We start from the raw sequence: 22766 nt of genomic DNA, 5'->3' as shown, positions 1-22766 counted from the left end.
CCTGTAAAGAAGGTCTCAAAGCTAAAGTTCCCAGGCTTGATCAACTATGGGATTATGGAACCTTGCTACCTTATCAATACTGGTCAGACAGGGCCACTTATGTATTGAATATGCTCGAAGGTATGCAGCCATTTGGATACAAACATTCTCTGTGCAAGATTCAGATGGTCAAATTCCAACTTCAGATATGAAATATCACACATCTAGGAATTTAATAATAATATAGATTAATTGAATGTTACCTTTCCCTTTTTTTGTCTCCCCTTTTCACCATAATATCACAAGCTTCTGCTGCAGAATCCAGACAAGAAAGAAAGTCTTCTATGCTCTGAAACGGTATTTAATGCCGTGATTTACTTTTATTAACAGGTTGCCTAAAGAAATACAGTCACTTAATAGTTTTATAATTTTACACCCCAAACACAATTTTTAAAAAGGTCATTTTGTTGTTAAATTTCAAATTGTGATTTAGGATAAAGAGGATAAAATGTTCCCAGCCTGTTTTCCCCCTTTACCTCCCAAAGAGATTGTTTACATTTATTCTGATAAAAATCTACTCAAAGATCACAAATTCTAGCCCCGTTACCTAAACAGAATCAAACGTTACTTACCTTTTCATTCAGAGAGCTATGGAGTTTTGTGAGAGCTACTTTGGTTTCTTCTGATAATTTACTTAAAATTTTTTTTCTTACCTATAAGGGGAAAAAATTCTTTTGGGATTGTGACTTTGACATGTGGTAGATATAAGATCAAACAAAAGAAAACAAAGTATATTTATAACTGTAATGGAATACTGAATGGAATTTATCTTTGTTTCTGAATTTTAGCTTTCAAACTAGGGACAAAAATATGCTAAAAACATTCTAAAATCAGAGAGCTAGCCAATAAGCCAGTCATCCAATCAGGCTAGATATAGCCCTGCTTCTCCCCTCTGGCCCAGCAGCGGAAGAGGAAGACTTGGGGGGGAGGGGCGGTGCGGAGAAAACCATTCATCCAGTGGGGAAAAGAGAATTTGGGGTAAGAGGCTACTCCCTCCTTTCCACTAGGGTAGGAAGAATGTTTTTCCCTAATGCCAGATGAGGGGGCTCCCACTCATAAGTTCCAGAATGCCTATAAACTAGGGAACTTGCTCTGTGGATGGCGGCTTGTTATACTACACGGTGTGTAAAATCTCTGCAGCCCCCCTTTCCACACAGATGTGCCCTGTGAAATGTGGCGGCATTCCTGACCAGAGTCTGATGGCCCTACTGAGTGTGAAATTTCTGGTGGAGGCCTAGTGGAATGGTTTGGCTGGCAGGTCCTGAAAGTTACAGTGAGTCTCGGAAGACGGGGAAACATACTGACTCGCTGTCGCGTGCTACACCAGTTCTTCTGTAGCCCCTGAAGGGCACAGGACTGGACCCCATGTGTTTCCTGCAGCAGAGGTTGGCACAGAGGCAGGATACATGGAACTGTCCAGGTAGCTGGAGATTCACTGCTCAAGCTGAGGAAGGGAAGGGGGACAGTACTTTGCCAGGATAGGAGGGAGAATTAAACGTATCTCTGTTTGGAGGCTTAGGGGGAGGTCCTTGCTATGAGAGGGAGTCACATGCTAAAAGACAGCCCCCAAAACAACCTACACCACCAAGGGGGCAAGAGACACATGAGGAGGCCACAGCACTGGACCTAGATCATAACCAGTGATATGCAGTCACTCCTATGAAACACTTCTGCCTCCTTCATTTCTCCTAAATCTCCAACTTGAAGTGGATCTATAGGCGTAGAGAAGAAGAGGAGGAGTGTTAGGACAGATCATACCTTTCCTTCTCTAAGCAACTGGGAGCCATAGCTCTATCTTACATTTCGAGAGAGGAAGAAATGAACTTTGATTTTAGTTTGAGATTAACATTTTAACAAATAAACTGCAATTCATCTAAATGTTGAAATGAGAATGGTGTCACTACATGAAAATGACTGTGAAGTTATGGAATCTTGCCAGAACACTGTCAAGGGACTGGCAACTCAGCAGGAAAAGGGGATGTGACATAACAATAATTAGGAAAAGTAAGTATTATTCCAAATTAATTAAGTAATGAAGCATTCCAAAGTAATTAAGCATTATTATTTTCAACAGACTGGTTATATTACCAATTTAAACTAAAAATCTGATGGATTTTTTTCCCCTAAGAACCCTTTCCTATATTTTACTTTCCTTTGACTACTTCTAATGTGAGAAAATAAAATATGCTTTTATTTCAAAACATAATACAACAAGAATGCAAGAAAATCACGACCATACTTCACTTGTGATGGCTGCAGGATCGTCTACTGCCATCATTAAGTCCGAAGCTAAGAAGTTGAAAATGAGGTTAGTGATATCAGTGCATACTGTCTTCAGCAAGTGCTTTGTAAGAGCGGCCTGTGTATCATCTGGAAAATAAAGGCGCTTTATTAAAATGAATGTCCAGGAACAATGATGAAAATCAATGAAAAAACACTATTAAACATACCTGTAAAGCACTTCACCCCCTTTTCAAATAGCCGAATATTATTGTATAGGTTTGAAACCTCTTCTTGCAAGTCCTTGATTGTGCGCTTTCTACCAGTTCCAGAGGCGGAGGAAGTTGAAGACATGAACACTGAACGTACCACCTCGAGGTAAGTTTTATTAAGAGGTCTGTGCACAAGATGAATATATTCAGTTTATTAAAACGTACTGGGTTTATACGTGTGAGAACTTTTGCTTCTATGGAAATAAGCCTTAAGAAAATACCTCTACAGTTTTTAAACAAATAAGATTAATTTGGAGAATAGTTCACAAGAATTTGCACTCTAATCCTAGGACTTATAACTTAAATGCATTATTTTTCCCAGTTTTAAAGTACTCAAAATTATTGCACTAACGACAGTAAGAATAGCAGTAACAAAAGCTTTAATTCAAATACAGTCCGAAGTTGTTTTTAAAAATTAATTTGGAGAATGGGACATAAATCTGTTCTCCAGTCTTAGGAATAATAAATTCTCAATTTCTAAAGTTCTATAGAACATAATACATCAAAAACTTTTTTAAAAAACTTTTTATGCTCAACAACTTCAGAACAGATTATTTTAAGTCATGGCAAATGGTTAGTAGTAACTTATCTTTTTACATATGAAAAATAAGATTATGTACTGTATTGACGCACAAAACATATTCAGTGAAATGAAAAAAATCTCACTACAAAAGCTATATTTCTAAATTCAAAGTTAAATGGCTGGGCTCCTGGATTGCATTTTTAGAAGCTTACAGATTGGAACTAACTTGAGGGAAAATCATGTTAGTTAGTAATGGTCAAGTTATACACAACTTCTTTTACTTCTGTATAAAAATAAATTTAGCTTGGCTCAATTACAAGCTAGTGCTGTCCAAATTTGTTCTCTGAACACAGTTTGTACTTATTTCTCCCTAAAAGTGCACTGTTTACGCTCTGTCAAATCTAGATAGAAAATGGTCTTTTCTTTCTTTTAGATGTTACTTTTCATGCTATGTCAGAGAGCAGCCAGTGACTGGTGTTGGTGTTTTTCTCCCAACTAGGACTGAAACATCAGTGACCAACGATGCTTCCACACCCTCGCCTGATTTCCCACACCGCCTCGCCCAAAGCACTCACACGTTTGCTGAACTGAACAGCCTCTAGAGGTAAACAAAATCCGGAATTTGGTGGCTAGATTAAATCCTAAGCTTTGAAAAGAAAGACCTAGAATCTATGTTTTCCATGATGCTGGAGAACATTTTAATAACTCACTGAATTTCTATCATAAAACAGAAGAAATATGTCTTTATACTTACTTTATTAAGTACTCAGCAAGTTCAGAAATAAATTCCTCAGGGGCATCTTGTATGTGCTTTCTTAAAACATCTTCAATCTCATCTTGGAACATAAAAGTGATCTCTGGCTTCTTCTTTCCTAGAGTAGAAATGCACAATAGGAGAAACAACAAAACATAAAGTAACCTAAAAGCAAACAAGGTTCATTACCATATTTACTAAGACAGTAATTCACTCACCGCCTACCGTAAAGANCATAAAAGTGATCTCTGGCTTCTTCTTTCCTAGAGTAGAAATGCACAATAGGAGAAACAACAAAACATAAAGCAACCTAAAAGCAAACAAGGTTCATTACCATATTTACTAAGACGGTAATTCACTCACCGCCTACCGTAAAGACTCTGACATTGCCAGGATCAGACAGCAATAACCAATGAAAACAATGTTAAAAACAGGATATATAGTGGCATTTCTTTTTGAGTAATAATTTTCTGACTTTATTTAATGACTGTTCTAATGTCAATCAGAAAATAGTAAAGATGATTTTCCCCCTGATCTAACTTGGATGATGCAAATAGTGGCAAATCAAAACCATTGACTGGATGGAAAAAAATCTTTTAAGAAAAAGATAACTTCTCTTTGTTGAACAAGGTATACTGAGCGGAATTTCCCTCTTTACAAAAATGAATAGTTACTAAAAATCAAATCATCCTTATAATTTACAGAAGATCTTCAGGAAGAGTCTTTATAATCATGTGAACTACAACTCCAGGAAAATTAAGCTAAAAATTGTCTTTGGGGAAAGGCAAAGATGAAAAAAGCCTCATAATTTTACACTCATCATTTATTTTTCTTCTTACAAAAATAATTCTATGCCAGGAAAAATCTGTATGCAGCTACTGTAATGGAAAAACTTGTTAAGTGTGGAAATGTCATGCCCTCTCACTGACTTGGGTAAGCACCGGTTGCAGACAAAGAAAGCTAACAATATTTCCATTATTCATATTGTAAAAATATAAAAGTGATTATTTCCAGCTAAATTTGGTTATTGTAAAACCTTAGACATAAAAATAAAAAAATAGTAAAAGAAATAAAATAAAAACTAGTTCAAAAATCAGTCTTCACTATGTGTCATGATCTAAGTGAGTTGACATCACGGCTTTAGAACAGATGGACATGTTAGAACAGATCCACTACCCTTTCCTTTTGAGATCCGCTATCCATTCCTGAACTTTCACATTACATAGTTTCTGCTTTCTCTGTTTGCTTCCTGCATGCATTTTACAAGTTATTAAATTATATTTCCATCTAGTCATCTTTCACACTGAGTTGATGCTATATTTTTGCTGAGAACCTAATTATATCCCCCATTTCAGAGATTATAACACAATCCCCTTTCGAAGGCACTGAAATTATGTCTTTTTAGGTAGAATGGTTTTACTACCTTTATAGCTCCTCTCCATAATCTGTGCATAAAAGGAGTATCACATGCCTCATTTAACAATTAAAGGTACAGATATTAGAGAAGTATTTTTTGAAATGCCCCTTTCCTCCCACCCCTGGTACATCTGGGGAATAGAGAAATTCATTTATCAGTGAAAAATTAAAACCCACATAGGATAATCTTAATACAATTTAAAATAATAACAGGGCTAGTAGTTTCTATGAAGATAGTTTTAATTAATATTGATTTATGCATGTTGAGAACAGTAGCTATTTTTACCTATGGTAGAATACTTTAAAGTTAGATCTTAAGCAATGATGCTATCACTAGTAGTAGCACATTAACAGCTGAAGCCGTGTCATCTGATACCCACACCTCCCAGCTCTGGCCCATACATAACGAGCTCTGGGGAAGAGGTAGAATGAAAATTTCAAATTATTATCATTTCAAGTTTTCTTCTCTTTCTACCGGGGAAAAGGAAAAGGGAGGTATCACAGTTTCATTAAGTAAATTTATTTAAAACACAAATGTAAAAGAATCATAATTTTACTTAGAAAAACTAACATGTCTCTTGTTGACTTAACAGTACCAAATGCTAACAAGTCTCCAAAAAGAAAGAAGCATATACTTAATTCTCCCCCTTAGATAGAAGCAACCAACCAATCAGATGTTACCATAAAACTTAAACATGCATAAAATCAATGTTTCCTACTTGAATATGCAGAAATCCACTTTTTATAAAATTTCATCATTTGTTTTGTATGGCAGTGGGAAACCATAAAAATGACCATGCAAGCTGAAACTGCAAGGTGTTCTTAATAAACAATGGGAAAACTTATGATTGTCCCGTGATTAAAAAAAAAAAGTCTGTGAAAACATTAAGAGCTCTTACTGTTGGTTATAAATGTAAAGGGAAATGAAAAAGAAAACTAATACTTATAATTTAGCATACTGTAATTTAGCTCCTCAGACACACTGGGCAACAAAGTATTTTATTTCTTTGTAAAAAAAACTTATCAAAAATAGTCTGAACAGTGCTTGCCTTCTTCTCATGCTGTAACTTACAATATGGAGCAAGCATCTTTTCTATGCCTTGGCAAGTTGTCATACTCCTTTTTTAACTCTGGACCAGCTCACAGCATTTTAGCCTTTGCCCTTTCAATGTTGTGAAACATCTCTAAGAATTCCTTTAATATGAAGTTTTCTACCAACTACACACCCTCTAAGACATTTTCATCCTTTCTGTCACAAGCACTTTCTCCGTTTACATAAGTGTGCTTTACCAGGTTCCTGTGGCTGCATACCTAGTCTCCTGAACAGTGGCAATGCCAACATTCCCACAGTCAGCTAGTTCTTCTCGAATACCCTTTACTCTTGATTCGTATTTTATTTTCAGTGTTATCACTTTTCATTTCTCTGCTGCATTTTCATCTTTGTTGGCCAATTCCCTTTTGATTATCCATTTTGCAAAATGTCATATGGAGTCATCACTGGGAGACAAGGAGGCAACATAACTACATGGGTTGTTGTCTGTGCATAAAGTGAAGAAGAGACACACAGTGATCAATCCCTGACAGACTTTGAAATAAGTGATGTGACTGTCACAGCTCACGATGCACGTGTATTATTTATGTGCTGATCCATGGACTGAGGAGCCAGCAGCAATGTCTGTACTTGATGCAATCACTCACTGTTAATACACCCTGGTAACCAGAATAGGAACCGTGTTGTTGGGGGCCTGGTGTCATCAACTAAGCTATGGTAACTGAAATTCGCGTCCACTCAAACTGTGCAAGGCAAGGACTCCTTGCATAAGCATATACACCTAACGGCTTAAGAAAGTGTTTACGAAATCACACACATACAAAGGAAGAGTAAAATAAAGCTACACACCAGTGTGAGATGACTCATCATCACTCTCCTCTTCTTTTCTTCCTTTCTTCTTGATTTTTTTAATTTTGTATTCTCTGGCATTGCCGCCACCGCCTCCTCTCACACTTCCACTGCCCTCTGGTGGAAAATGATATTAGTTAGTATTACCTAACCCTAAATAACCATTTTTAGAAAATGATGACACTATATTGTCATATTTAACTTTACAGAAGAACAATAAAAGCCAAATAATTAAACTTTCAGCTGCTATTTAAGGTGGGAGGTTTTTTTTTATTACAACAGAAGTTTTGTGATTCAGTCAATAAAAAAATACGTGAAATCTCTTGAATTTGAGCAACTCACTTAGACAGCTTACCTAATCTATAGGCAGTCTCTTCCCCAGTGTCTTCTTCCTTCTCTAAAGATACCTCTTTTCTATAGTTTTGTCTGACTTTTTCTTGGCCAAACCCATTCCTTTACTGCTTCTACCTTCCCCAAAAGAAATGTGCCCTCATTTGCTCATCTCTGTTACTACAGCCTTGTTAATATCCCGTTACCGTACTTCACAAGTTTAATTACCCTTGTTTTTGTCTTTTTTGGTTCAAAGATTATATTATTCATGTTTACAGGAGACATCCTGAGTCTCCCACCACCCAATAAGACAATGAACTTCTTGAGAACAGGGAGCATGTCTCACACTAATGTTTGTACCCATTAACAGGAGCTCGATAAATGCTGACCATGAATATTAAGTTGGAAGAGTAGAAAAATATAATTATCAATTACCTATTGGCTAAAGAAAGACTAAAAAAATACAAATTGTGAGACAAACCAAAACACTGTAAAGAAAAGTGGTATCACTGAGGTATTTCTCTGCTATTAAATATTTACATGTAAAGTATCTATTCGACAAACAGAATACTTATCTAGTGATGGGACTGAAACACTGAAAAATACTGAAAATATATTTCTTCATAAAAGATTCATTTTTCAATAAAGTAAAATGACATACAAACTACAGATCTTTTTCTAAATTCTAAGTATAATTCCTTTAAATTTCATCATGCCCTATAATTGTAAGTTCTATTAATTTATTTTCCCTTGCTTTTATGATAGAAAAATACAATTTCCAAAAGCATACATTTGGCAATAAATTTCTTATGGGGTTTGACATCATTCCATGCACTATACCTAAACTATTATGATAGTACTGATCATTGAGATGATGACCAGAAGACTCTGAATTTTTAGAAGGAAATAAAACAGACCAGCTATTCTGACATAAGTGCAACCAACTGATTAAGGTGAATTTATAAGCATATCTTCAAATAATATGCTAAAATAGGCATGGTTGTGAATACTACTATGATTTATTGGAGTATAGTTTTCCCAGAAAAATACAGAGAAATTTCAAGTATCAAAATTGAAGGTCATGTAGAAAAAGGTTTTTGAAGAGGAAAGAAACAATCTCAAAGAAGTAGAAGTAAATTCCCACAACAAATAAAAATGAAGTTTTTATAACACATCTTCACTATAGCTGTATTAATGAAACATGCTGAATATCTAATTTTTTTAACTCTGATATAGCACTAATAAAATTGTTCCTACTATAAAAAGTATGGAAAACACATGTTAATTTCCAAATGCTATACCAGTGCTACCTAGAATAATTTCCAGTGACTCTTAATTACAAAAAGAAAAAAGAAAAAGAGAAGGAAAAGGAAAGAAAGAAAGAAAGAAAGAAAGAAAGAAAGAAAGAAAGAAAGGATGGATGGATGGAAGGAGATCTTGGGAAATTCATTCATTCAATAAATATTTATACAACATCTAAAATATACCCACAAGTGCTCTAAGGACTAAGGAAACAATAAACAAGATGGACAAAGTTTCCAAACAATAAAACACAAGACAGTGATAAAAGTGATACAAAAAGACTGGAAGATATGATGGACAGTGACCATATCTACCATTCCAGGTAGTGAGGGAGGCTTCTCTGAGGAACTGACATTTCAAGCTGAGTTCTGAATGAAATCTGTTACCTGAAGTTCAAGAGACATTCAGGTAGAGGGAATAGCTAGTGCAAATGCTTTCAGGTAAACACAAACTTGCCAAATTTGAGAATTAAAAAAAAAAAAAAAGGCTACTGGGCTGGAACACAGATGATAAGGGGGCAAACAATGGGACATGGGCCAGGTCATGAAATTAACTTAGCTCTCACAAAATAAAAAAAAAGAATAAGTAATCCCTAATATTTCCATTTTCATAATCAAAATTTAATTCATTAGCAAAAGATTTGACTAATATTAGCAGTTAAAGATAAATCAACCACATAAAAGGCCCTTCAAAAAGCCTAATAAATGTAGAGTTCACTGCAACAAATAAACAAAACTCATCTTTGAATCTTCTTGGTTAATAGTGATTTATTACCTGTTGCTTTTCTCCTTCGTTCATCTTTTTTATCCTTTTTACTTGTACTAATACTTTCTAAAATGGAGACTTGTTTCAGATCTTCTTCAGTGATTAAATGAACAGGATTATTTTTCATTTCCTGAAATAAAACATGCTTTTCTTGGTAAGCAAAAATATATGGCATTACAGAAAGCATAAAATAAAAGTTATTTACATACTCAATTATGTATTACTCATCCTAATTATTCTTGTTTGATCTCATTGCTAAGAAGAACTGTAGAGCTTGGTCCAACAGTTGCCACTCTGAGACTATTTATCCTTGCCAAAGATCAGTCTCTTCCCTTGCTGTTCTTGACTTTTTGAATCTGTGATCAAATAATGAAAAATCCTATCTGGTCCCTGAAAAACTGATCACACATCAGATGCAATCCTCTTCAGCTGATATGGCTTCTTTTACCACTGCTTACTAGGTGACCTTGCTCTTCTTCCTTCTCAGGCTCCCAAGTCCAGTGGCACTTGGTTACCTGAGATTACGAGAAAGATTAACAAAATCTCCATCCTCCACCCTAACAGAACGACCATGTATGATGAGTTGCATACTTAATCATATAAACTGTTTTTTTCTCTGGACTCATTCCTGATCTCTGCTTTTTAAAAATTTATGTTAAGAATAATGAACTATATCCAAATTCAGAAACATTTTTCATCATGGGACAGGGTTCTAAATCTGTACTGACAAAAGTACATTTTCATGTTAAAAATGGCATTTCCCTTTTGGTTTCCTGAAGAAAAATGTTTAGAATATTGACAGTTCGAACAACAGAATCACCTTTTTTTCCTCAAGTTATTTTTGTAGTTGGAGGGAGGAGCACAAAGAAAAAAAAAAAAGATGACCATGTTTTTATTTTAGTGTAAATAAATAAAAAACAATGTAGCTATTTAGTGACTCGGAGCTAATATGTGCTGGATGTTTTGTAAACAAAATTCCCTATTTAAATTTATCTTTAGAAAGAAGGCATCATCATCCTTTCTTTAAAGATGTGGAAACTGTAGGTCTATTTGTCCAAAGTCAAAGAAAGCAACAAGTTGAGATTGGAACTCAGGTGTACTGATACCAATTCTATGTACTTTAACTCTTCTCTGCTGCTTAGCAGTCAAGACACAGAAAATAATCTTTTTTTTAAACTATTAAAGAGCTTAAAAGGAATAGAGATGAATACAAATTATTTATATACTTAATAAGCTCTTGTTGATTTATTAACAGTCTAAGATAAATGGGCTTGTTCTGCCTATCCGTGAATAGGCTTTATAAGTAGATGGGGCTGCTAACTAGAAACATGAATTGAAAAGTCATTACAGCAGACCTGGCAGGACTTCTGCTTCTAAACACTTTGATAGCACTTGCTCTGAGGGGCTAATCAATTTTTGATAGTAACAAACAATTTCTTTCCTCAGTAAGTTATCCCATTTGTGCATCCCAAATAGATAAAATTAAAAAGGCTCTACCTGATTTAGTAAATATACAGTGTAGTGTTTGATATACTGTATATTATGCATATAATCCACAGATACCATTTTTTGTGGATTTTAATGTTGGACAAATACCTTTAGGTGACTTAATTGTGAAGTGTATACCTTCATTTATATGATTTCAATTTTTAAAACCAGCTCCCTAAGTTCTAACACACATGTTCTGATGGGAGTGAAGAGTAGGAAAAATAAATCGAGGAGAAGAAATAAAAAGGAACGATGCATTAAAGGGAAATGATACATGAAACACAGTGTTCATTTCTGGGTATATGCTGCTCACTCTATTTTTCAAAAGATATCAGATGATTCTAATGTGAAAATCCTGTTAAGATGAGGAGGGGAAAGGAAATCCGGCATACCTTTTCAGCTTTCTGGTGCATTAGTTCACCAAAGAGTTCTGTGCAATTATTTATGAATTTTTCGCTGACCACAACAGTGTCACTAAAGACTATAGCTGAAGCTTGCTTGCTGAATGCTCTCATCACCTGTTGAAGCAACATCGCAGCATCTTCAACTGATAAAGAACTGGGTAACAGAGGCTAGAATCAGAAACAAAATGCAAACAATTATAAATACAATATCATACAGATAAGCCATTTGTTACATATATGCCCCTCTAAGTGATCTCATTAAGTCCAGTGGCCGTCAGAACCATCTCTATGCTGATAACCTCCCAAATTGTATTTCTGCTTTCATCATCAATCTGAGCTCGAGTCATATGCCCTACTGCCTCTCTAACATTTCCGCTCTTATGCCTAACAGGCATCTCAAATTCCACAACAAATTCCAGAACAAAACCTATAGCAGCCGCCTACCTCCCAACACCTAGCTCCCACCCACCCTTCTCCATTATTCCCCCATCTCAATTAATGGTACTGTTCTCCACTCAGTTGATGAGGCTCCAAACCTACATGTCACACTCAGTTCCTCTCATAAAACCACAAACAATCCACCATCAAGTCCTGACAACTTTACCTCCAAAACAGATTTCTTCTTAGCTCTTTGGACTATCTGAAATTACCCTTTTCATTAACTATCTCCCCTTAGGAAACTTGTGTGTATCATATTCCCAGCAAGTAAAATGGTTCCTGGTACACAGATGGTACTTAAAATTTGTTGAATGAATAAATGAACACCTAAATCTGGAATCTGTGGAAACTTGTGTATCCGAAACAAGTAATTTTCTGCTTTATAAAAAGAGTCTGGGCCCTGACTAGTAAATAATGGAATGGCCTCTTGTTTCTCTCTCTTCACCTACACTTACCTTTTTGGCATAATAAAGGCAGGTCAATACTGAACACTGAAGTAAAACACTATCAGGGCTTAAGAAGCTCATGTTACTACATGAACAAAGGTTAATGAATGGATAAGGGATACAAAAATGCTACACAGTACCTGATGCCAGTAAAGCTGTAAATGCTTTGGTAAGATTGTGAGAAACCTCATCAATTTCTGTATGGCAAGACTGATATGAGTGTTACATTGTTTGTTATTTGTTTTGAAGTTTATAGGATTCCGGATGTTGACTATCCATATATAAAACGTCATTCTACCTCAAAAGCTATAAAGTCTTGAAGCATAATTAAGATTGTTTTGATATAACAATGACTACTAGAATTTGGCTACAGCGCCAAATTACCTTTATGTATCCTAATACTTAAAATGACCATATATTAGTGAATATCAGTTGTTACTCGTTTAAAAGAAAAATTAACAAGAAGAAGCTAAAACATACTGCAATATCAACCCATGTTCCAGAGCTGATGGCTTCCTCTACTGATGCTTCCACCTGATCCACAAGTCCTTGACCAACACAAGCTGCTTTCAAAAACAAGAGTTGTGTAGTCTTATATCTTTTCTTTATGTAGCTCACGGCATCTGGGATTCCAAGTCTGGACAAAGCATCAAATTCTAGAAATATATCACAAACAGAAATGGAATAGAATACATTGGGACAGAATTGTCAATCATCCACATCTTTTAGAAATCTTAGAAAAATTAAGTTCTACCAACACCTATTCTTTGTGATTGCACTTTTTTTTTTTTTTTTTTTTTTTTTTTAAAGAATAAAGCATAGAGAGGTACCACAGCCTATTCCCTGGTTAGGTGGCTGGCTACTTCACAAATTTTTATTATTGAACATAGCTGTAGAAAAATTCATTCAAAACTTCCTCAAACCCAGCTATGTCACACCCTCTCCAACTGAGGGGTCAAAGGGAAACATGAGAACTACAGATCAAAAAAGTAGAAATGGGGGTTAAGGAGAATGTAATAATTTAAGTAAAGAAACAAAAACTGGAATTTATTTTGCTTACTACAGTTAACTAAAGGTATCAGACAGTTTAGGACAAAGTAATTCCCTAGTCTAGTTTAAACTAGACTTAGCATATAAACTAGGCTTAGCATATAAACAAAAGTAAAAAAAAAAAAGACTTAAATTTATAGCCATTAAAGTTATTGAAGATATCTATTGTCCTCTCTGCCCCCAAATAATCATATTTAAGAACATTAATTATAACGAAGTTCTAATCTAAGTCCATGGTTGAAGAAACTGAAAAGTATACTACAGAAAGCCAAGAAAACATAAGTGAAGCCCAGTATTCTCGCACAGATTTAAATTGTTTGAACATTAATGTCTTATAGGTTTATTACTGAGAAAGCAACTGATCTCTTACATGATTTAACTTGGGTTATGAAACTGACCAAATTAAGTGAGCTACATGTACATACATAATATATATGAATGTTATATATATGTATATATATAACTGCTAATTGTCTTAATGATTAAATTCAGTCAATCTACTTTATCCTAATGACAGAACCTCAAAAACAGAAGTTAGAATAGCTTCAGGGTTTCTGAAGAAGTGGATGACTAATAAAGATGCACACTGTAAAGCTGATAACCAATAAAGTATTTCTAAGATTATGTCACTGAGTAACTGGGCAACTTCATAAAACAAAAGATATAATAAATATAATTACTTTTCATGACTTAAAATATATTTGAAGTTGTAATAGTATCATATCGCTGGAAAATTGGTAGCAATCAATACCAGCTTTTGGCCTTTCTACATTACAACTGTTCAATAACTATGAAATTAAACTCAGTTCCAAAACCAACAAAAATCTGCAGTTTGACTACTTTCACACTCCAAGAGAAGCACTATAACCTGCTGGCAGCAGCGGAGCGTGTGTGTACTCCCAGGACTGACACAACACTTTCTAAGAACGTGTGCAGTATTAGAAGTTTCAGTTTCAAAGACAAAAAGAAATAGTTACCTAGATAGCCATTCTGCCTGAAAAAGGAATCCACCCAAGTACTCTGTGTTCTGGAGTAAATGTCAGGGACAAACACCGCCTTATCCTGCCTCCCACCAACCACAGTGCCTCGTAAACGTCCACTATTAACGAGTTCCTCAAGCACAGCTTAAAACAAAACCAAACAAATACAGATAAATCAGAGCAGGTATAAATGTCAAAAAGTAAAATACTATTTCACAGTTTAGTTATTCTTACCCTTTAAAAAAAGCAATTTAAAGTTTAAATTGTATAAATGAAGACATTATATTTTAGACAAAACTTTCCTGCCATTTATGAGAATACTCAGATCACAAATTCAGGAAATTTTGGCAACTAGCTAATGGTGCTGAACTTGTAACTCAAACTGGTTAATATTAACATTGAATTTTTTAGTTAGGGTAATTTTGGGGGGGAAAAAACCATGCCACGGGGTGCCTGGGTGGCTCAGTCATTAAGCGTCTGCCTTTGGCTCAGGGCGTGATCCCGGCGTTCTGGGTTCAAGACCCGCATCAGGCTCCTCTGCTGGGAGCCTGCTTCTTCCGCTCCCACTCCCCCTGCTTGTGTTCCCTCTCTCACTGGCTGTCTCTCTCTCTGTCAAATAAATAAAGAAAATCTTTAAAAAAAAAAAACACAAAAAACCCCATGCCATTATTTATCTTATGATATTTTTGAAAGTGGATGACTAAACACTTTGAGAATAGATAATATGCAATCACTAGTGTTTCCAAGTTCAATTTTCTCATATTTAGAAAGCTTAAGACACCTGGATCACATTAGAATCAACTGTGTGAAACAAAGCCATGAAAATTTTTATAAGTTATTATATTTCTACTATTTTGTTGAAAGTTATTACATTTCTGTTTAAATTGCAACACATGTAAGAGAAGTATAACGTAGTTAAAACGATGGGTCTGGATCTAGACACCCTTTAAGTCCAAATCGCAACTCTGTCACCTACTCACTAACAAAAACTGGGCAAGTCATTTTACTTATGCTTCCATTTTCTCAGCCATGAAATCAGGATAATAGTAACTGTCTCCAAGAATTGTTGTATTCAAGTAAAGTGCTCAGAACAGTAGCTGGCATATAGTAAGCACTCAGTAAATGTTAACTAAATGTGACCCCCCCCACCATCATCATTATCACTATCATCATCATCATCAAGAGATGCCAGTCTGAGAACTCGATAGTACTGCCATTAACATAAAATATATGCTTTTTATTTAAACTATAACATTTAACTAAACATTTTATTGTTAAAATATCAAAATCCCCTGAAAAAGACAAAGCAGATAGGAAGGAGTTATTTCTAAGCAAATCAGAAAGCACAGTCAAAAGATGACTGGCTAAGAAATAATCAGCCTTTATCAGAAATAAAAATTAGCTTACATGAGTTTCAAGACTTCGCTGCTGAGTAAATTAGGATACGTTAGAAAAGTCTAGATTTTTCAACAGACTGCAACACATAATTTTAAATTTTGCGACTGTACAATATAAATCCATGCTAAATTAAGACAAAAGTTATCAAGCTATCAATTATTACTTGAAGAACTTTACATGATAGTGAAATCCCACCAATCTCCAATCAGTAGATTCCAATCTATGTTATATTTTTAATTTTAAATTTATTGAACAAAAAATTTAAATTTAACTGCATATTCTGAAAAATATAGTGAATTAAAACTAACTTTTGGTTTTATACATGAATTTCTTTTCCATCCTTCATTTTAATTCTTCTATTTGCACAGATATCTGAGACAAAAGATTAAGTCATTGTTTTTAAAAATTATTCCAGCAAGACTTTAAAAAGCCCCTCAAAACCTGATAAGAGCTTCACAAACACACACATAATACAGGTAATGAACCAAGACTATTTTGGAGATATTACAATGTTGTCTGAATACTAAAAACATATTTTTACCGGTATTGTCCTCCTTATAAAATTTTTTTATTTTTTTATTTCTTTAAGTATTTTATTTATTTATTTATTTATTTATTTATTTATTTTTATTTATTTATTAATTAAGTAAGCAAGCTCTACGCCCATGTGGGGCTTGAAATCACGACCATGAGATCAAGAGTTGCATGCTCGGGGCGCCTGGGTGGCACAGCGGTTAAGCGTCTGCCTTTGGCTCAGGGCGTGATCCCAGCGTTCTGGGATCGAGCCCCACATCAGGCTCCTCTGCTATGAGCCTGCTTCTTCCTCTCCCACTCCCCCTGCTTGTGTTCCCTCTCTCGCTGACTGTCTCTCTCTCTGTCAAATAAATAAATAAAATCTTTAAAAAAAAAAAAGAAAAAGTTGCATGCTCTACCGACTGAGCCAGACTGGAACCTCTGTAAAAATTTTTTAGACAAACATTATTTACTTTCATGTTAGAAAATGTAGCAAGAATCTGTAAGAAACAAAGTGAAAATTACTCTTAATCCTACAATTCTAAATCTGTCTCTATAAATATATATGTATAGCAGTATTTTACACACACACACACACACACACACACACACACGAGTTTGTTTTTCATTCTACTCCTTTGGGGGTAGCCAACACTAAATGTTTGGTGGATATGACAAATACGTATATACATGAAAATTGGTATAAACTTTTCAACTAGAAATATTTTAGTTATGTAAGTTTTAAGGTTAAAAGAAGTCAAAACATGAAAAATTATAAGTTTCACATTAATGTCTAATCAGCAGCTCATTAAGTGACATATAATTTAAAGCAAACTCACAGTAAAGCAGCTGTTCCTGAAATCCATATTTTGAAATGAGAGAATTCACTGCTGTGGGCCTTTATGGAAAGAAAAAGATCTTATTCATTCTAGAGTTACACATATTTATGAATTATAAAAATAACTAGGATAACTAGTTTATGAAAAACACCAATTAATTTAAAAGAAAAAAAAGAAGGCAAAAATAATACCAGATTTTACATCCTTAATCAGAATTACACTACTGAAATTCCAGGGGAATTGATTTGTATCCATAATCCAGGAACAATTCACTTTCTCACCAATTTCTACCTCAGATTTAATGATACCTGATCTGCTTTTATTTATGTTTGTTTTTTTTCATTCTATTCTTTCTCTCTGGGAGGCTCCTTCTCCACCTAGGAATAGCCAAGTGAATGTTATCTGATTCTGTTTTTGAAAAAAAGTGAAATCATACATGTAGTGAAAGGAATCTGGAATGATATACTCCCAGATTAGATAGATGACTGGGAGGGATCCACTTAAAATGCTCCTTTTTGTTTATCACTATTTTCTGTAATGACTATGTTTCTTTAAAAAAAAAAAAAGCTCTAATGAGGTATAATTTACATACAATTCAAGCATCTTAATAAATTTATAAAGTTTAGGAACCATCACTATAGCTCTCAAGTCTAGAATGTTTCCATCACCCAAAAAATTCCTTCCCAGATGTTTGTCGTTAATTCCTGCTTCCACCCCTAGTCCTAGAGAACCACTGATCTGCTTTCTGCCTCTATAAATTTGCCCTTCTAGAAATTTCATATAAATGAAATCAATATATGGTCTCTTATGTCTGGCTTTTTTCACTTAGCATCATTTTGAGGTTCATGCATGATGAAGCATGAATCAGTATTCACTCATTTTTATTGCTGAACAGCATTTCACTGTATGGAGATACCACATTTTGTTTATTCATCCATCAGTTGATGAACATTCAGACTGTGTCCAATTTGGGGCTATTATGAATAATGCTGCTACAAACATCTGTATTCATGTCTTTGTATGGACATATCTCTTTCTTTTGGGTAGATCCCTGTGAGTGCTTCTCTTTTATCTTTTTTTTAAGTAAGGGAAATTATAAAGAAAACAACATGGACTTTCTTTTTATGACTATACATTTTTTCCCTATTTATTTTAAGCCAATTATGCCTGTTTTCTGGTTTGGGTTTAATCTGTGTTTTTATTTTTAGGCATATAACTAAGAGATTTTAAAGTTATTCCAAGTACTCAATTCTCTGTTGTTGATTATTTAAGATGTTATGAATTTTCTCTTTGACAAACTTGGGAGAGCAGAAACATTTGCCTGAATATGAATTGATATTTAAAACCCTATGTTTGGGAATTTTGGTTAAATTATTATTTTTACCAAATTCTTATGTAGATTATTTGTTTTTTATTAAATTAATTTATCCTACTATTTCAGCTAAATTATCCAGAGCCCCCAAACCAATCAGGTCCACTTAGGTGCTTGGTGAAGTTTGCTCTCTGTTTATCTTATAATTATTACAACCTTCTCATGTTTTGTTTTTTCTTTTCTTTTCCTACCTGAACACATCCCTACAAAAATGTAGAGGGCTCCTTCAAGGACTTTATCTTAAAGTTTCTGCGTGCATAACTTATTGTGGGTTTTCAGTAAATGTTTAATTGAACTGCACAAAATTTCTAGCTTTTTTTGTATAGTAAAACTTAGCTGTTGGATTTTTATTTCAATTTGGAATACAATGTAGTTTGGTATACCTGTATTATCTCATTGTTCCAACTATTTCCTGGTCTTCCTTCTGGCTACCTATAACAACAATATAAACCCTTTTAAAATCAGAGATGCAGGTGTTTTCTCTGAAGTTAGACCAGAAATGTAGGGGGCAGAAGGTTCCTTATATTTAAGAGACAAATATGATGATATGGCACCTTAAATGGAACTATCTGATAGGCACACAGCCTAGCAAGATCATTTGAGGCTCAGAATTTGTTTTGCCCTCATGCTTTGATAATACCTCTACACAGAGAAATTCAGGGCTACTGTGAGCCAGAAAAAATATTATTTGCTGAACCTGACAACTACACTCACCACAATTAGTCAAAGAAAAAAAAACTGTCAATAGGACAAATACATACATATATATATATATATGTGTGTGTGTATGTGTATATATATATGTGTGTGTATATATATGTGTGTGTGTGTGTGTGTATATATATATATATATATATATATTTTGTCCAAGTAATAAACACACACAGTACAAAAAAGGTACAAAACTGAATCCCCCTTCATTCTTATCACTCAGCTAACCAGTTCTTCCAGAAACAACTACTGCTACCAATTTCTTGTGTTAGGAGGGTGCAGGCTGTCAGAGCCTATGTGGAGAAAGGAGGGCATCCACATGGGGACGAGAGCTGCAGCAGCAATGGGAAATCAGTTACATGAAGGAGAATTACTCAAATAAGTAAATTTAGCTGACCCTTGAACAACGTGGATTTGAACTGCATGGGTCCACTTTATATGTAGATTTTTTAAAAAGATTTATTCATTCATTCGAGAGAAAGAGAGTGAGAGAGCACATGAGCACAGGGTAGAGGGGCAGAGGGAGAGGGAGAGAAAGTCCAAGCTGACTCGTGCTGAGCATGGAGCCTGACACGGGGCTCAATCTCACAACCCTGAGATCATGACCTGAGCTAAAACCAAGAGCTGGACGCTTAACCAACTGTGTCATTCAGGTGCCCCTATATGTAGATTTTTAAAAAATATTTATAGTATTATAGTATAGCACTGTAAATGTATTTTCTCTTTATGATATTCTTGGTTTTTTAAAAAAGATTTTATTTATTTATTTGAGAGACAGAGAGAGAGAGTGAGCACAAGTGGGGGGGATCGGCAGAGGGAGAGGGAGAAGCAGACCCCCTGGTAAGCAGGGAACCCAACGTAGGGCTGGATCTCAGGACCCCAGGATCACAACCCAAACAGACGCTTAACTGACTGAACCACCCAGGCACCCCATCCTTCTTATGATATTCTTAATATTTTCTTTTCTTTAGCTTACTTTATTCTAAGAATATGGTATATAATTCATATAACATACAAAAGATGCGTTACTTAACTATTTGTCACTGGTAAGGCTTCTGGTAAACAGTGGGCTGTTAGTAGTTACGTTTTGGGGGAATCAAAAGTTATTCACAGATTTTCAAGTGCGGTGTGGGGGTTGGGGACCCTAACCTCTGTGTTGTTCAAGGGTCAACTCTATATTAAGGATAATGGGAACTAGGTTTGTCAGGGTCAGAGAAGGGAGTTGCAAATATGGAAAAGGAGAAAACTAGGACAAAACTAACTGGGCACTTGGAAGGCAACTAGAAGTATCAGTGCGAATTCATGGTTTTTGATAAACATACAAATATAGATAAATAGAGGGGTGGATACACATGTCTATGTATATCCCCTAACTTGTCTGCTGAGAGGGCTTGGGAGCAGTGACAACCAAATAGCAATAAGCAATTTATTGTCCAGATCTTGGTTTCTAAGCAGTATACTCTCCTGAAAAGAACCAGATAGGGTTGTTTGGAGAAATGGCTGATTCCAGGTCTGGGACAAGAAAAGTATAAACTACGCTTACAACTTCTTGTTGTACCAGAAAGAAGAAAAGTGCTCCAAGAAGGATGGCATCATATTAAAAGGACACAGAAGCCAGCATGAAGGGTGGGCCAATAGCTAAATCAGAGCCAATTTTAAAATATCTAAATAATGGTAATTATAGATTTTAACCCAATCGATAAAACAGGGAGCCATGAGTCCATACTGATTTAAATAAATGAATAAACTAAAAGTTCGATAAAAAACAGGGTAACTTACAAGATCTCAAACTGCCCTCCCCACAAATACTTAATTATAAAGGAAAAACAAGTAGCTTTATGACAAGCCTAAACAGATACCTCCTTATTAAGAAGTTTTAATGCACACCATCATTAACCAGAAAAATCTAAGCTGTACACCCCTGATAGAATTCAAGGACAAGAACGCAGAATCACTTTGGTTACATTCCCGTCAAAGATGCATAACCTGAACATCAGCATGAAAAAACAGCAGACAAGCAAAATTGAACACTTTACAAAATAACTGGCCTATGGTATTCAAAAGTGTCAAGGTCATGGAAGTAAAAAAAAAGACCAAGTAAGTGTTCCAGATTGAAGGTGACTAAGGAGACATGACAATTAAGTGCAATATGTGATTCTGAACTGGGTCCTTTTACAGTGAAGGGCATTATTGGAAAACTGGTAAAACATGAATGAGGTCTGAGGACTAGATGGCAGGAACATATCAATGTCAACATTCTGACATTTGTATTATAGTTATGTGATTATATAGGACAATGCCTTTGTTTGTAGGACACAGACTAATGCATTTGTGGTGATGGAATACTATCTTAGGAACTTCCTCTCAAATGGACAGAAAAAAAAAAAGGTCCTCTTGCAATTTTTCTGTAATTGTGAGATAATTTTATTAAAAAAAAAGGAAAAAAGAAAATGTTTGCACTAACTTGTAAGCTTTCTCCTCCAACCTAGTCTTTTGTACCAGTGCCTTGCATGTATTAGGTGCTCAATAAATGCTTTTGATTTGCTGAATGACAAAAAGAAATCGCTGTGATTACTGTGTAAAACAATGTCCCAGAAGGTAATAAGAATAAAAGAAGGGAGACTGGTTAGAAAGCTACTAAAATAGTCCAGTTAAAAAATGGACTGAAGTGGGGGGAATGGTCATGCCACACAAGTAAAGATTACATAAATATTTAGAATAGAGAATTCAAAAGCCTTTGGATTATGAAAAAGGGGGCAGGGAAAGAAAGGATGGTGTAAATGATGACTCCCAGGACTGTGGCAAAACCAAGTGGATTAATAACATTTACTCGTAAAATGGAAACCCTAGTGTAAGAATAAATTCAGGTGGGGTAGCTCAGGGATAGTGATAAATATGTTGAATTAGAGGGACTTATAAAACATTTCAGTAGAGATGCTGTGTGGGTAATGAGTCTGAAATTTAAAAGAAAGGTAAAGTCACCCAGGAAGACAGTGCCAGACTGAGAAGAAAATATGGCCTGAAACAAAACTTTAAAGGCTAGGGAAAGGAGGAAAAGCCAGAAAAGGTGACATATAAGGTACAACCAAATGAGGTAAGAAGAAAGCAGTAAAATGTGATGTTAAAATAAAAAAAGAAGAAAAAAAAAAAAAAGGAACGAGACCATTTCAAGAAGGAAGACATAACTGGAGTTAAATGTTGCTGCCAAGTCAAATAAAACAAGGTCAGAAAGTATCTGTTAGATTTCATGATACTGACATCATTTCTTTGTAAGCTGGTAGAAGCCAGATGGGTGAGCTGAGAAGTGACAAAAGGTAGGAAAACTAAGACAGTAAATGCAGACATCAACTCTTGAGATGGTTTACTTTAAGGAAAGGGACAGACAAGGCAGTAGAGTGGAAAATGGGGTTGAGAGAGGTTTGACTGTTTTAAAATGGGAGAAATCTGGACCCAAAAATCACTGAGATAAAGTTAATGACACAGGAGAGAGGAGATAATTGAGAATGTAGGTTTTCTTTCTTTCTTTCTTTTTTTTTTTTTTTTTAAGATTTTATTTATTTATTTGAGAGAGAGAGAGACAGCCAACGAGAGAGGGAACACAGGCAG

At 35.0% G+C, this 22766-nt stretch overlaps 1 protein-coding gene across 1 annotated transcript in view; it reads right to left on the bottom strand.

Moving 5' to 3' along the window:
- The window catches only part of UFL1 (UFM1 specific ligase 1), a 31328-nt gene that overhangs the window by 1706 nt on the left and 6856 nt on the right, over nucleotides 1–22766 (bottom strand). The window contains exons 7-17 of the mRNA XM_002927645.4: nucleotides 17078–17136; nucleotides 14325–14471; nucleotides 12778–12953; nucleotides 11402–11581; nucleotides 9531–9651; nucleotides 7125–7241; nucleotides 3809–3926; nucleotides 2490–2656; nucleotides 2279–2409; nucleotides 612–692; nucleotides 243–328 (exon numbers count right to left, since the gene is read on the bottom strand). Coding sequence (XP_002927691.2) covers nucleotides 243–328; nucleotides 612–692; nucleotides 2279–2409; nucleotides 2490–2656; nucleotides 3809–3926; nucleotides 7125–7241; nucleotides 9531–9651; nucleotides 11402–11581; nucleotides 12778–12953; nucleotides 14325–14471; nucleotides 17078–17136 — 1383 coding nt within the window. The remainder of the gene's footprint in view (nucleotides 1–242; nucleotides 329–611; nucleotides 693–2278; nucleotides 2410–2489; nucleotides 2657–3808; nucleotides 3927–7124; nucleotides 7242–9530; nucleotides 9652–11401; nucleotides 11582–12777; nucleotides 12954–14324; nucleotides 14472–17077; nucleotides 17137–22766) is intronic.

Source organism: Ailuropoda melanoleuca, chromosome 10, assembly GCF_002007445.2.
Source record: "Ailuropoda melanoleuca isolate Jingjing chromosome 10, ASM200744v2, whole genome shotgun sequence".
Lineage (NCBI taxonomy): Eukaryota > Metazoa > Chordata > Mammalia > Carnivora > Ursidae > Ailuropoda > Ailuropoda melanoleuca.
The sequence above is the reverse complement of the archived record's forward strand: the minus strand, read 5'-3'. Positions and strand labels throughout refer to the sequence as shown.